Source organism: Callorhinus ursinus, unplaced genomic scaffold, assembly GCF_003265705.2.
Source record: "Callorhinus ursinus isolate GAN/ISIS: 27379988/994484 unplaced genomic scaffold, GSC_fseal_2.0 scaffold21, whole genome shotgun sequence".
In the NCBI taxonomy this organism is placed as follows: Eukaryota; Metazoa; Chordata; class Mammalia; order Carnivora; family Otariidae; genus Callorhinus; species Callorhinus ursinus.
Genome location: NW_027397083.1, coordinates 15,753,732 through 15,766,282, shown reverse-complemented (window position 1 = coordinate 15,766,282; position 12,551 = coordinate 15,753,732). Strand labels below are relative to the sequence as shown.

Sequence of the window (12,551 nt, the reverse complement as noted above, 5' to 3'; positions counted from 1 at the left end):
ACTCCAAGCAAAGCCCCACTCCTTCCAGTATTGCCCCTGGGGGTAGGCAAGGCCTGACTGAGCGTCAGGGCCAGGGCGGTGCGGGGCCAACCCCAGCCCTTTGTGGGGTGGTCCAGTAAACGTCATGGGTTCTCAGCACTGCTGAGGCCTTGGGCTTCAAGGCTGCTGTGGCCACAGACAACTCTTGGTCCTCTTGGCTTTGCTTTCCCAGCCAGCCAATGGTGGCGGGAAAGGCTGGGAAAGGGAAGCACCCCTGCCCTGGGAGCCTCGAAGGCTGTGCCAGGAGAGGAGCCAACCTGGGGTGGAGGCAGCCGGGTCCCGGGAGTGGCTGACCCACACATGACAGAAGCTCCTGTTGAGTCGCACCCCCTGGAGGAGAGAGCATCAAGATCCCAGAGCAACCCGGGGGGCCATGGGCTTCAGGGGCCACCCCCCAGTAGACTGGGCTGGTTGAAGGGGTGAGCACTGGGGGCGGAATGTGGGGTGGTAGTGGGGCCACGGGTGTTACCACACTGCGAGTGTAGATGGACAAGAAGGCGGTGGGCAGCGCCCCAAAGTGAGGCCCTGTGACTCCCACCAGACAGTCCCTCAGGGCCTGGGCACCCTGCAGTAAGTGGCGGGGCCAGGCTCTGGGCTCAGGGGAGAGGGATGGGCCTCCCCCCCCAGGAAGTCTCCCCCTCTGCTCTGCTGGGCCTGGGGAGGGGGCAGAGGGGCCCCAGTGGCCGCTCAGAGGGCAGGAGTAGAGTGGGCACTGCCTCCTCCCTCTTGTACCCAGAACCGGCTGGACCTGGGCTGCTCCATGGCACCCCATCCCAGGGCCCCCCAGCAAAGACTTGATGCTGAAGCCCTCACCGAGTGGTGGCTGAGCACTGGGCAGCCGGTAGGGTCCTTGGCAAACGCTCCCCGCACGGCGCCATGCTCTGCCACCGCAGCACCTGGGCTGGGATCAGGCCCACGGTGACCACCCAGACGTTGCCCTTGGCCTAGAGCTTCACAGGATCTTTAGGCACCTTGCAGAAGCATCAGTTGGAGGAGAGGTTGTGGCGGATGGAACCCTCCCAGCCCCTTCTAGTCTTTCCTGAAGAGGGGGATGTGGCCCGGGCCCGACGGATAGGGTGTGGACTGGATCAGCGAGGCAATGCAGGGGGTGCTTGCTGTGCCACAGGTATCCCTTCCTCCTCCTCTTGGGAGGTAGGAGGACAACTCCCACCTGGGAAGACCCAGGCATGGGTTGCTGCAGGTCTCCATGCAGGGGAGGCCAGCAGTGTGGGCAGGGGCCTGGCCCCATGGAGGGCACAGGGCAGTGGGGCAGCATGGTGAGGTGGGGCTGGGGGCCTGAGGCCCAAGGGTCATCAATTTTTAAAAAGAACTTCACTGGTTATGGACTTACAGAGCATTTCTATGCCAACTTCCTCATAGTTTTTTTTTTTTTTTTTTCCACTTCCTCATATTTTAGACAAAGAAACTGAGGCCAGAGGGTCAAGTAGCTTGCTCAGAATCACACTGTGGTTATTGTGATAGCCCTGATATGGTGTTCAGGCCCCCTGGCTCCCTGTACAGTGCTCCTTCCCTCTCTTTGACTTACTGTGGCCCATCAGTGAAAAATAACATTGTGCTTAAAAGAGTACAGACTCTCAAGCCATGCTGCAAGGATTTGAAGCCAAGTTCTTCTACTTGCTATTTATGTGGCCTTAGGCAGGTTAGTTCATTTCTCAATGCCTCAGTATTTCCATGTGTAAAATGGGGCTATTGGGAGGATCAAATGAGTTAATATCAGTGAAACACTTAGAACAGTGCTTAGCACACAATCAGTACATTATTATTATTATTATTATTATTATTATTATTAATTAGTCAGCCAATAAGTGAGGATTCATTGATCATTTATCATCTTATGTTCCTTGGTTCTATAATTTGGGAAACTTTATGTCTTCTCAAAGCCAATCATACCCACTGAATCTTTCCTTAGGTACAATTCTGCCACCTGACACACAAGCCCAATGATTAGAGGCCTCTGAGATTGTCACTAATAAACTGGTAACTGCTCTTGATTAGGACGTCTACCCAGTATGGACCTAGATAATGGCTGCCATGCCTGGATCTTTTCACCCCAGCTTCGTGATGTGAATGTCATGGGGACATACTCTAGATCTCAGCTAAATTTAAATACAACTCCCTCTTTCGGCCAGGCCCATCACCCTCTCCCAGAAAGAACACAGATGAGCATTTGCCTGTCCAGAAATGGATACTTGTTACATTTTGGTAGTTAAAGGAATGGACCTTGCTGGCATTTGGATTGGAAAAGAGCCCTGAACTGTACTCTGTAATTTGCTGCTTTGTAGCATTTAAGGCAGATTGTCTTATAATTTTCTTCCTTCTTATCTTATGGTTGGCTTATTTCAGTGAAGAAACCATAACCTCAAAGCCATAAATTTTCCTTTTATGAATTGTAGGTAATTCTTTCAAAGATTATTTTAAAGAAAACATAATAACCACATAGAATGTTCAGAGGAAAAAAGAAAAATCAATCTCACTACCCTAACATATCCTGTTTTTATTTTCTGTACCTTCTCCCCAGACTTTAGATCAAACTCATGTATAGTTTAGAATCTCATACAGACAACTTTATATCTTACATCTTTTTTTAAGATTTTGTTATTTATTTGAGAGAAAGAGTGACAGAGGAAGAGGGAGAAACCAGCTCCCCACTGAAGCCCGATGCGGGGCTCGAGCCCAGGACCCCGAGATCATTACCTGAAGCCTAAGGCAGATGCTTAACCAACTGAGTCACCCAGGTGCCCCTCCATCTTATATCTTAAACATTTGCAGTTGTTGCTATTGTCTTTGGGATGATCATTGTTAATGACTTAGTTGAGTAGGTATACCATTGATTGGAAAACTGATCACCCATTGTTCAAATCTTCCAGGTAATTTTTGGTTTTAGTTTTGGTTCTGGTTATTTTATCTGAGTAATTTCATGCTTGACTTTTAAACCTTTTTATTCTGAAATAATTTTAGATTTACCCAAGAGTTGCAGTAACAGTACAGAGAACCCCATTGGCTCTTTACCTAGCTACCCTGAGTGTAAACATCTTACATAACCATGGAATAATTACCAAACCCAAGAAATTAACATTTGTACTCTATGATTGACTAATCTACAGACCTCATTTGAATTTCATTGGTTTTCCCACTAATGTCCCTTTCCTGTTCCAGGATCCGGGTCAGGATCCCACACAGCATTTAGTCATGTCTCCTCCAGTCTGGGGCAGTTCCTCAGTCCTTCTTTGTGACCATTCTTTGTCTTTGGTGACCATTACTCTTTTGAAAAATACTGGCCAGTTATCATGGACCGTGTCCCTCAGTGTGGGTTTTCTTATGTTTTCTTATGATTGGATTGCAGTTATGCATTTTTGGCATAACCACAGGGGTGATGGGCCCTTTTGTGGGTATCAAGCACTTGATACTGATATGTCTGATTACTGGTGATCAGTAATCATCTCTGACTTTGAGGCTCTCTTGGAATATTGCTTAAGGAGAGATTCCAGAAATGGGATTCCTGGCTCAGAGGATGTCATCCTAACTTCTTCTCTTGACTAGTTAAGACCTGTGAAATGCTACAAGCCTAAAAATATCATTAGGGCCCAGGGTGGGGAGATCTTTGCAAAAGTCAGAAAAAATATGCTGTAGACATAAAACATCTAAGGTGGAGCCTTGTGTTAGTGAACCTAGTGCCTCATTCTGTAGGTTAATCTATATCTTATCACTGGATGAATTTTGTTTATGAATTATAGAAAACTCTTTTAAAGATTATTTTAAAGAGAATATAATAACAACACTATCCATGGTTATAGTAATATAGTCCAGTCTGATTGCAAACAGCACTAATGGTCCTCCATATCATCCAGTAGGTGTCAGGCTGATTTCATTGGTCAGCTCCGTTTGTGGGTGTAACATCCTTATTGTTTGTTATTTATTTAGCGTAGCATCTGCTTGTATCTTTGACAGGTCAGAAGGTGTGTTGGCCATGTTACTTTCTATATGACCAGAGTGGCTTTGCCCTATCCAGTAGGAACTAACTGGCATGAGCGGCCATACGAGGCTTCAAAATTACCTATATCCCAAGAAAGACACAGATTGACAAAAATAAGCTCTTAAATGCAGGTTGGTAGAGCAGAGAGACCTTGGGAACAGGATGTCCGCTCTGCCTTCTCCCTCCACTCATCCCAACTCAGCCTCTTCAGGAACTGGTTGTCTTATCCAGCTGGGCATCAGCTAAATGGCCAGGGGAGGACATTGGGTTCCTCAGGGCTGGAGCTAGAAGTGGGGCACCAGGATCCAGCTGGGCTTCCAAGTCGGAAGCTCCCAGACAGGGGAACCAAAAGGGTTTAGGTAGGATTAGCCCAACACTACAAAGGCCTGAGCAGACTTGGGTAGACTAGGGAGAAGGAGCCCGTGATGGAAGGTCCAAGTGGCTTAGGTGAGTGTCAGGCTCCATATTGTTTGTGGCTCACTATTGTGGGCTGGTCTTGGAATGGGACACAAGTGGATCGGGCTGGCTCAAAGGACCAGAGGTGAAGCCTAGGACAACTTTTACAGGAGTTGTGACCTGATGAAAACCTCCCATCTGTTGACCATGCCTGGTTGGATGTGGGCCTAAGACTTTCTCTCTCCCCAGGTGAACAAAGCCCTGAAGCAGAAGTCAGACATCGAGCACTATCGGAACAAGCTGCGCCTCAAAGCCAAGAGGAAGGGCTATTACGACTTCCCCCCGGTGGAGACGAGCAAGGCTCAGACAGAAAGGAGAAAGATGTACGAGAAAACCCAAAAGGAAATCGAGCATGTTTTGGATCCAGAGCCAGAACTGGCCGCCCCATTTGCTGAGTCTAAAAACAGGTACAGCATCTAAGGGATTCTCTGATGGTCCCTGTACTGTTAGTGGGATGAGGGCGGAGGGTGCCTTGGGTAACACAGCCCTGGTCCCTCGCTCTGTTACCTTAGGACTGTGATCTTTGCTGGCTGCTGATCTGGACCATGCTGGTATGTGTGAGCTGGTGCTCCATAATGAGTTTAGAAAAAAATAAAATTGAAGCCATTAAAAAAAAAAAATACTTGGGCAAACAACCATAATTGTCCTTTAGTTCAGTAATATTTCCAAACCAGTAGCCATTTCAGAGTTGGGTGAAGACATAATTTTATGCAACTTCCAGATCAAGGGACATTGTATTTTTCAATTAATTAGTGGCTCTTGCATAAGAAATGCAAATTTCATGCCTCACCTTTTCATTCAGCTTCAGTAAGTACTTACTGCGCAGCTACTCAGAGCTCTGTGCTGGGTTCATCTCTTTAATTCGTGGATTTGTCCATTTATTTGACATTTATCATCACCTGCTATGTATGAGGCACCTTGCAAGCTGCTGAATGCTCTCATGGTCATGTATGCTTTGTCTTATGCATTTATTCGTTCATTCCACCCATTCAGCGTTTTATGGTGGGTAAGACAGCCCAGTCTCCACCCTCGTGGGACTTAATGTCTGATGAGAGAAAAAAGATAACTATCCCAGAAGTTTGTTACTCACAAGTGCAATGGGTGTTTGCCATGTGATCGTCCCTGGCCTCAGAGGGAAGGTCAGGCCCAGCGGTTTGAATTGGTATCATCCCCAAACTTTTTTTTTTTTTAAGATTTATTTATTTATTTGAGAGAGAGAGAGTGAGCAGGGGGAGGGGCAGAGGGAGAGAGAGAATCTCAAGCAGACTCCCCACTGAGCACGGAGGCTTCACACAGGGCTCAGTCCCACAACCCTGAGATCATGACCTGAGCTGAAATCCAGAGTCAGACACTTAACCGATTAAGCACCTAGGCACCCCAGCAATATCCCAAGCTTTGTTGCTAACTAAGCAGAGAGTGATCTCACCTACTGGGTAAAGGGGAAGAGGCTAGCAAAGCTAAATATGACCATCTTTCTTCTTTTCCACCCCACCCTAAAGCACCTCCTTGGAAGCACTTTCATGGTTTGAGACCATCCCTTTCAAATATACATTCTCCTTGACAACAGCTCCTTGGCTTTGGGCATGCCAGCTCTCTAATCCACCCCATACATCGGATTGGCAGAGGCACCCTCCGCAAATGGGGTGAGACAGGACAGCTCCTGGCCTGAGCAGCCATTGACAGGCTTGGATGGAAGCCACAAAATCAAGCTGGGAGGTGGGGCTCAATTTTATTAATGGAATTGACATAATTTATTTTTAATAAAGAGGGAATTTTAAACCAGTGCTTCATTTACCATGCTTCTAATTAGATTCAATCAGTATGATAAGCTAATGCTACAAAAATCACACTTTGACAGGGCTCACAATACATGTGTCGCCATGTTGGTAATGGTAAAAGAAGAAAGGTATGGATTTTATAGGAAGGCTGGCGGTTTCTTTAGCTTTTATGCCACACTTGGGGATTTTGTAGTTCAGCAGTCTTTTATAGACCAGGGCAGGGGTTTGTTTTTCCCGGGTTTCCTGCTGCCACTTGGAAAATGAATCAAAGATCATGTGCAAATAAGAGGAACTTAGCTTGGACATTATCTGGGAAATACATAAGAAATTGTGGTTGAAGCTTTTTATAAGGAGAATGGACACAACTTTTTTTTTTCCCCATAGAGATGCATCCCCACTGCCCAGCAAAAGTTCAGGCCGGATCCTCAAGGCCCCTTGCTGGCCTGCTGATGTTCTGAGTGTGTAGTCCATTTTCCATGAATGTCTATGGAAGAAATGATTGAATAACTCAAAAAATAATGTTAAAATTTTTTCAGCCAGTGAAGGGAAAAATATGTAAGACCACAAATTGGGTGAGGTGGGGATAGGAATGGAGATGAGTTCAGCAAGGGATGGGGCTGGGAAGCAAAGGATTCACAGAGAAAAAGAAAATGACGGTGACTTGGTAAGCTCTGAGGTGTCATTCTTGTCACACTCTGCCGTTGACTCCAGGGGCTGCCGCCAAGTGTGTGGTGTCTGTTCTCACACATTGGAGTTACCTGTTACCTCCAGTCCAGGGACAGCATCAGTAACCAGGATTTTACCCTGAGACCTCAATTAGATCAAATCAAAGACATCATTTAGGTTCCAAATGTTTACTCATCCCCACATCTTTTGAAAGAGTCTTCACAGCTTTTTCTTTAAAGTCAGAAGAACACCCCCATTTTTATGTTATAAACTCTTATCCAGAGGCACAAAGGACGTCGTGTAACTGACAAAGATGCTGGCAGAGCCCCCTCCCCACAGAGTCCCTTGGCTCCCACTGCTCTGTGCATCCCGCATCCAGCAGCATCCTACTTCCTGCAGGCATCTATGACTGCAATCCGAGGGCTTTTTCCCAGCAGCCCCCACCGGAAATGCAGTGTAGTTAATGTGCTCCCAAGCAGCTTCAGTCAATGGCAGATGGGAGCTGATGAGTAAACACCCTGACGGGAGAACTCTGAAGTGTAAGCTACACTGTCGTAATAACCACATTTTCTAGCTTCTGTGTTTGAGGCTTTGACATCTGGGGCCTGGCCGACTCTGGAGAAACTGCCCCTCCCAGGGCCATCTAGCCATTTCTGAAACAGTACAGAGCTCGCCTGCAAGTGCGCCTTTTATGTGGGAACCAAACAAGCCAGAGCCAATGCCCTAACCTTCTCCTTCACATAGGGTTCTCCCACTCTGGGCTCCAATCCCCCTGCCCTAATCACCTGCAGGCTGGGTACCATACAACTAGGAACAGCCCCTCTGCCCCAGAGACGGCTGGAATGATTCCAGCAATCCACGCCGAAGCCTGTTTACCCTTCCTTGCCTGTTCCTTCCCCAAGAAAGCACAAGAAAGCCTCTTGCTCACATTTCCCCCTCATTGCTACTGCCTTGTGATTGACCCTGGTGCTTCCCCATGGAGCGCCCCGCGGCAGGCCCCTTCCCCTTGGAATGGTGAGTACAACAAGCTTTCTTTTCCATGGCAGCGGCCTCCTGATCTATTGGTCTTGGCCACACCTAAACAAAGTAAAACCTACCTTTTAACGCAGCTATTCCTCATACTTCTCCAGTAAGCTTGAGCCCCAGTTGCCCAAAGTACTATTTCATACCCTCTATTGGCGTCCTTCCCTTCTCTCTCTCATTTTTCCGCTTCCCAACTTGTGCTTCCTGGAACCCTTTCCCAGGTAAACTAGTTGTACTCAAATCATCACAGAGCCTGCTTCCAGGGGAACCCAACCTAAGGCAATAACTCATAAAGATGGAGTTACTTTGATGGAAGCAGAGCTGCTCCTCCTCAGTGGCTACATTTCATCTTTATGGAAACCTAGATTTCTGTAGAACACAGTTTGGGAACTACTTTCTTAAACTATCCTCGGATGAAAAAGCCCCTAAAAGTGCAAATAAAATTTATCGCTATCCACCCAGCAATGTTTTCAGAGGTTAAAAAAAAAAAAAAAGTTTCAAGTTTGCAAGTTTCAAAATTTATTAACTTTTAAAGAATATAGCAAAACGCCACAAGAAATGAATATACCTAAGGGAACTCTATTTGATTAAAATAAGTAATTTCTCTACCCAAGAGCCTAATTTAATTCTAAGTAGTTGCTTACGCACCAGGCACACATGAGTGGTCTGGTCCATTGAGATCCATGTTAAATAGCAGCCTTTAAGCTGGCTTTCATAATGGAACATTGTCTTCAATGTAGGAGACTGGAGTGCACCCCAATGTCTAAGTTCTCACCCACGTTCATGGTTCTTGAAAGGGCTCACACAGTCCTGCTATTGTATTTCTAATACTTCCAAAATAGGCTACTTAAATGTCAGTTGCTAATCCTAGTGTTTACTCCCCCACCACCCTTATTAGTAAATCTTTTCTAAATGGGTTAATTGGCAATCTCAGGACAGTTGTGAAGTCTGCTTTTTCAAAGAGTGATCTGTAATTAGGTCAAGGATGAGAATTCTTTGTGGGGGGGGTCTTCCTTAAAGTGTGAATCACTCTGTTTCACAAGGTTGTGCTCCATTCCTAAAGGAAGCTTTTAATAGCAGATAACCATAGGGCACAGTTTATAATATTAGGTTTAAGCTCCTATATTAGTCAGGATTCTTTGGGTTGAAACTGATGGCAATCCAGAACAAACTGGTTAAATAAAAAGAGAATTTGTCATTGAACATGAAAGGCCAAGGCTTCAGGCATGAATAGATCCAAGGGTTCTTACAATGTCCCCCTTATCACTCTGCTTGTTCCTCGCCAGACTATTACCTCATAGTGGCAAACTGGCTGCCAACAACCTCCCACCTATATCCTATCTTCTCAGAAACTTCAAGGCCAAGAGAATGTCTCTTTTCTGGTTGCTCTAGTGAAAGCCCTAAGACTCAGTCTCGTTGGGACCAACTCATGTGCCCATCCTCTGACCAATCATTGTGGCCATGGGCATATGATGCTTGATTCTCTAGGCCAACTTCTGCAGGAAGGGTAGCTTCCAAAGAACATCACAGTGTTCCTACCAAAAGAAGGTCATCATGGGTATCAGGCAAGCAGAGATCACAGAGGTTCTCTAAACAGGCGTAAGCACCTCATGTTGAGGGGGTAGGTCTAATAGTGTCTATTTTATTCCCCAGGCTAATTGCAAGGGTAGTGTTTTGCCTTGGGAGTTCTAATATCTGTTCTAAGCTAACAGCGTGTGACTGTCATGCTATGACTAACCGGGTGTGTGATCATGAAAAGGTGTGTATACGTCTACCTGCCAGGTTTCTGGCTTCCCACATAGTCACTGGGAATAAATAATGTAACCTCATCACCTTCAACCCATGAATGAGTAGAATCTTAGGATGGAGACATAAAACAGGTGGTGTTTGGGGGAATCCTCTGAAGACAGATGCTCTGAAATGCCAGTTGTTCACAGAGAAACATACTGTTGGCCAGGAGGGAAGTAGCCACTTTTGTCACGCTGCAGTACCATGTGAAACCACCCATCCCCATTGGGCCTCACTCCCCACTTGTAAGAGTTGCCTCGTGTGGAAGAAGAAAAGCACAGCCACAGCCCTCGTTACGTTCCTGTTTCTTTCTTCCTCCTCAAAAAGATTCCTCTAATGGCAAATGTAAACAGTGGTGACAAACGTATGTCTTTCCCAAGGGAGCAGAGTGGAGCCTCTCAACGTGCTACTCCCTGGGCTTGGAATGTTCTGTGTAAGAATTGACCTGTGACTGGCTCTCTTTGGGTCTCAGCTGAACTGTCCCCTCTCTAAAATTGTCCCCCATTTTAGCCATCCTCTGTCACATCTTATTTTTCGTAACAGCATTCATTATCCTCTGAAATAATCATGTGAATTGTCTGTCTCCCTCATTAGAATGGAAGCTCCAGGAGAGCAGGGCCATGTCTGTCTGGCTCACTGTGGATCCTTATCATCTTCTACAGTGCCTGGCACCTGGTAGGCACTCAGTAAATATTGGATGGATGGATGGATGGATGGATGGGTGGGTGGCTGAGCTCCACACTGCCTCTTGGTTCATGGCTCCTTAGCCCAGAAAGAAATCCCCTGTGGGGAAGGTAGAAAAGGAAATCTATCAACAGCCACAGTATTAAGTGGCCCATTAACTGCAGGGTTTATTAACACGTCTTTGAACCCTGCATGAAATCAGAACGATTAATAGGAACAACAGGCTGCTGAGTCAACAGTCAACAAAAGCAAGTTTAGAGGTCAAGGGAGAGCCCCTGACCTTGCTGGCGGCAGAATTTCACATGAAGTTGTAGCATTGCAATTGATTATCATTACCTGGTTTCCATAAGAAGAGTATTGACAATTAAGCCAAATGGTTACAGCATCTGGGAAAAACAACAACAACAACAACAACAAAAAAAAAACCAAACTTTGATTCCACTATTCCTCTGGCCTCTGATGGCCAGAGAACAAATCACATGAATACTGAGATCTGCAAGGCAAATCCAAACCTTTCATTGGTTGCCTGTAGTTTGGATCAGTGGAGAATTCCATCTGTCAGGGCATTTGCTGCATCATAACAGTTGTTGAATTTTCTTCAGGCAACAGATGAAGAACTCTGTCTACCGAAGCCGGCAGTCTCTGAACAGCCCAAGTCCGGGGGAAACAGAGATGGACCTTCTGGTGACTCGGGAGCGACCCCGGCGTGGGATCCGCAATAGCGGATATGATGTAAGTCTCTGCAGGGCTAAGGTGAATACAGGCTTTGCTTTTCCCTGAAAACAAAGGTGAGAGAGCATCCCATAATGTTTCACTTTACTGTATCTTTGTAGAATTTAAAAGTGCACTAAAATGTTTTCTATTTTATGATTCCTTGTTACCTATTTTGCAGAGTAAGATGACTTGGAATGTGTCAGAGTAACAAATTCTTGCTAAAAGGGTTTTGATTTCTAAATCCAACCATTTTATGAACAGTACAGTATTGATGTTAAGTCAACAGCGATTCAAAATGTCCTTAATTTTTTTTCCCTCTGTCCTTAAAACTCAGTAGGAACCACGGCTGTGGGTTAGAATTCATTTGAACACAGGCTTCTTTTAATCCATAACAGTGTTGAGAAATTGGATTTGTTCCTGATTTCATAACTCCTCAATATGCCATGGAAATAATCAGATGTCCAACAGAGCGATTTGGTGATTTCATATGATGAAAACCATGCTTATGTGCAGTCATGTCTCCAAATGGCAGAAATTGTTCTAATGCCATCAAACTTCCCCAGATGAGGAGCTACAAGGTGGTGTCTCAAATCCACTGGCTCACATCCTGTTAATGTAGTTGCATCCATGAGCTCATGCAAACGCTACTCTGAGGAGGTGTTCGACAATGCTTCACCCTGCCCCAGAATATCAGATAGCCTTAAACCTACTCAAATTTTATGAAAAAGATTTCTTTCCTATTCTCCTCAAACATTTCTCTAGTTACAAATAAAATTTTTTTGTATCAAGAATTATGATTCAAAAATGTCTGGATAAAGTTTTGTTGTAATCTGTGAGGTTGTAATTTGAAAATGACACTCAGTTTCTTAAATATACCATGCTAATTTGAGGCAAGAAGGTTTTTTCCCCCCCCTCAGGATTGGTCATTGTTTGCCACAAAAGCTTAAAGTGGGATTTTAATTGTTCTGTTAAAAACAGAGATATTTTAGGGCGCCTGGGTGGCTCAGTTGTTAAGCGTCTGCCTTCGGCTCAGGTCATGATTCCAGGGTCCTGGGATTGGGTCCCACATCGGGCTCCCTGCTCAGCGGGAAGCCTGCTTCTCCCTCTCCCACTCCCCCTGCTTGTGTTCCTGCTCTCGCTGTGTCTCTCTCTGTCAAATAAATAAATAAAATCTTTAAAAAAAAAACAGATATTTTACCTAATTTGAATTTCTTACACTTAAACTTGATGTTTGTGTTGGTCATGATTATCTTTTATTTCTGTTTCTCTTTTTCATATAAAACAAATTGATAGTTTAGTTTTATAAAATTCTAGATGCTTTGGATGAATCTTTTTTTTTCCCTCCGGGTGAAATTACTCAACATTAATTGTTCTCTTCATAAAAATATCTTTTATACTAAACCCGGTCA

The 12,551-nt window shown here is 45.3% G+C and overlaps 1 protein-coding gene and 1 pseudogene across 1 annotated transcript in view; one reads left to right on the top strand and one right to left on the bottom strand.

Moving 5' to 3' along the window:
- The window catches only part of KIAA1549L (KIAA1549 like), a 266,072-nt gene that overhangs the window by 206,082 nt on the left and 47,439 nt on the right, over window positions 1-12,551 (top strand). The window contains exons 15-16 of the mRNA XM_073904787.1: window positions 4,679-4,896; window positions 11,031-11,160. Coding sequence (XP_073760888.1) covers window positions 4,679-4,896; window positions 11,031-11,160 — 348 coding nt within the window. The remainder of the gene's footprint in view (window positions 1-4,678; window positions 4,897-11,030; window positions 11,161-12,551) is intronic.
- LOC112829165 (forkhead box protein H1 pseudogene) lies at window positions 157-1,248 on the bottom strand (annotated as a pseudogene).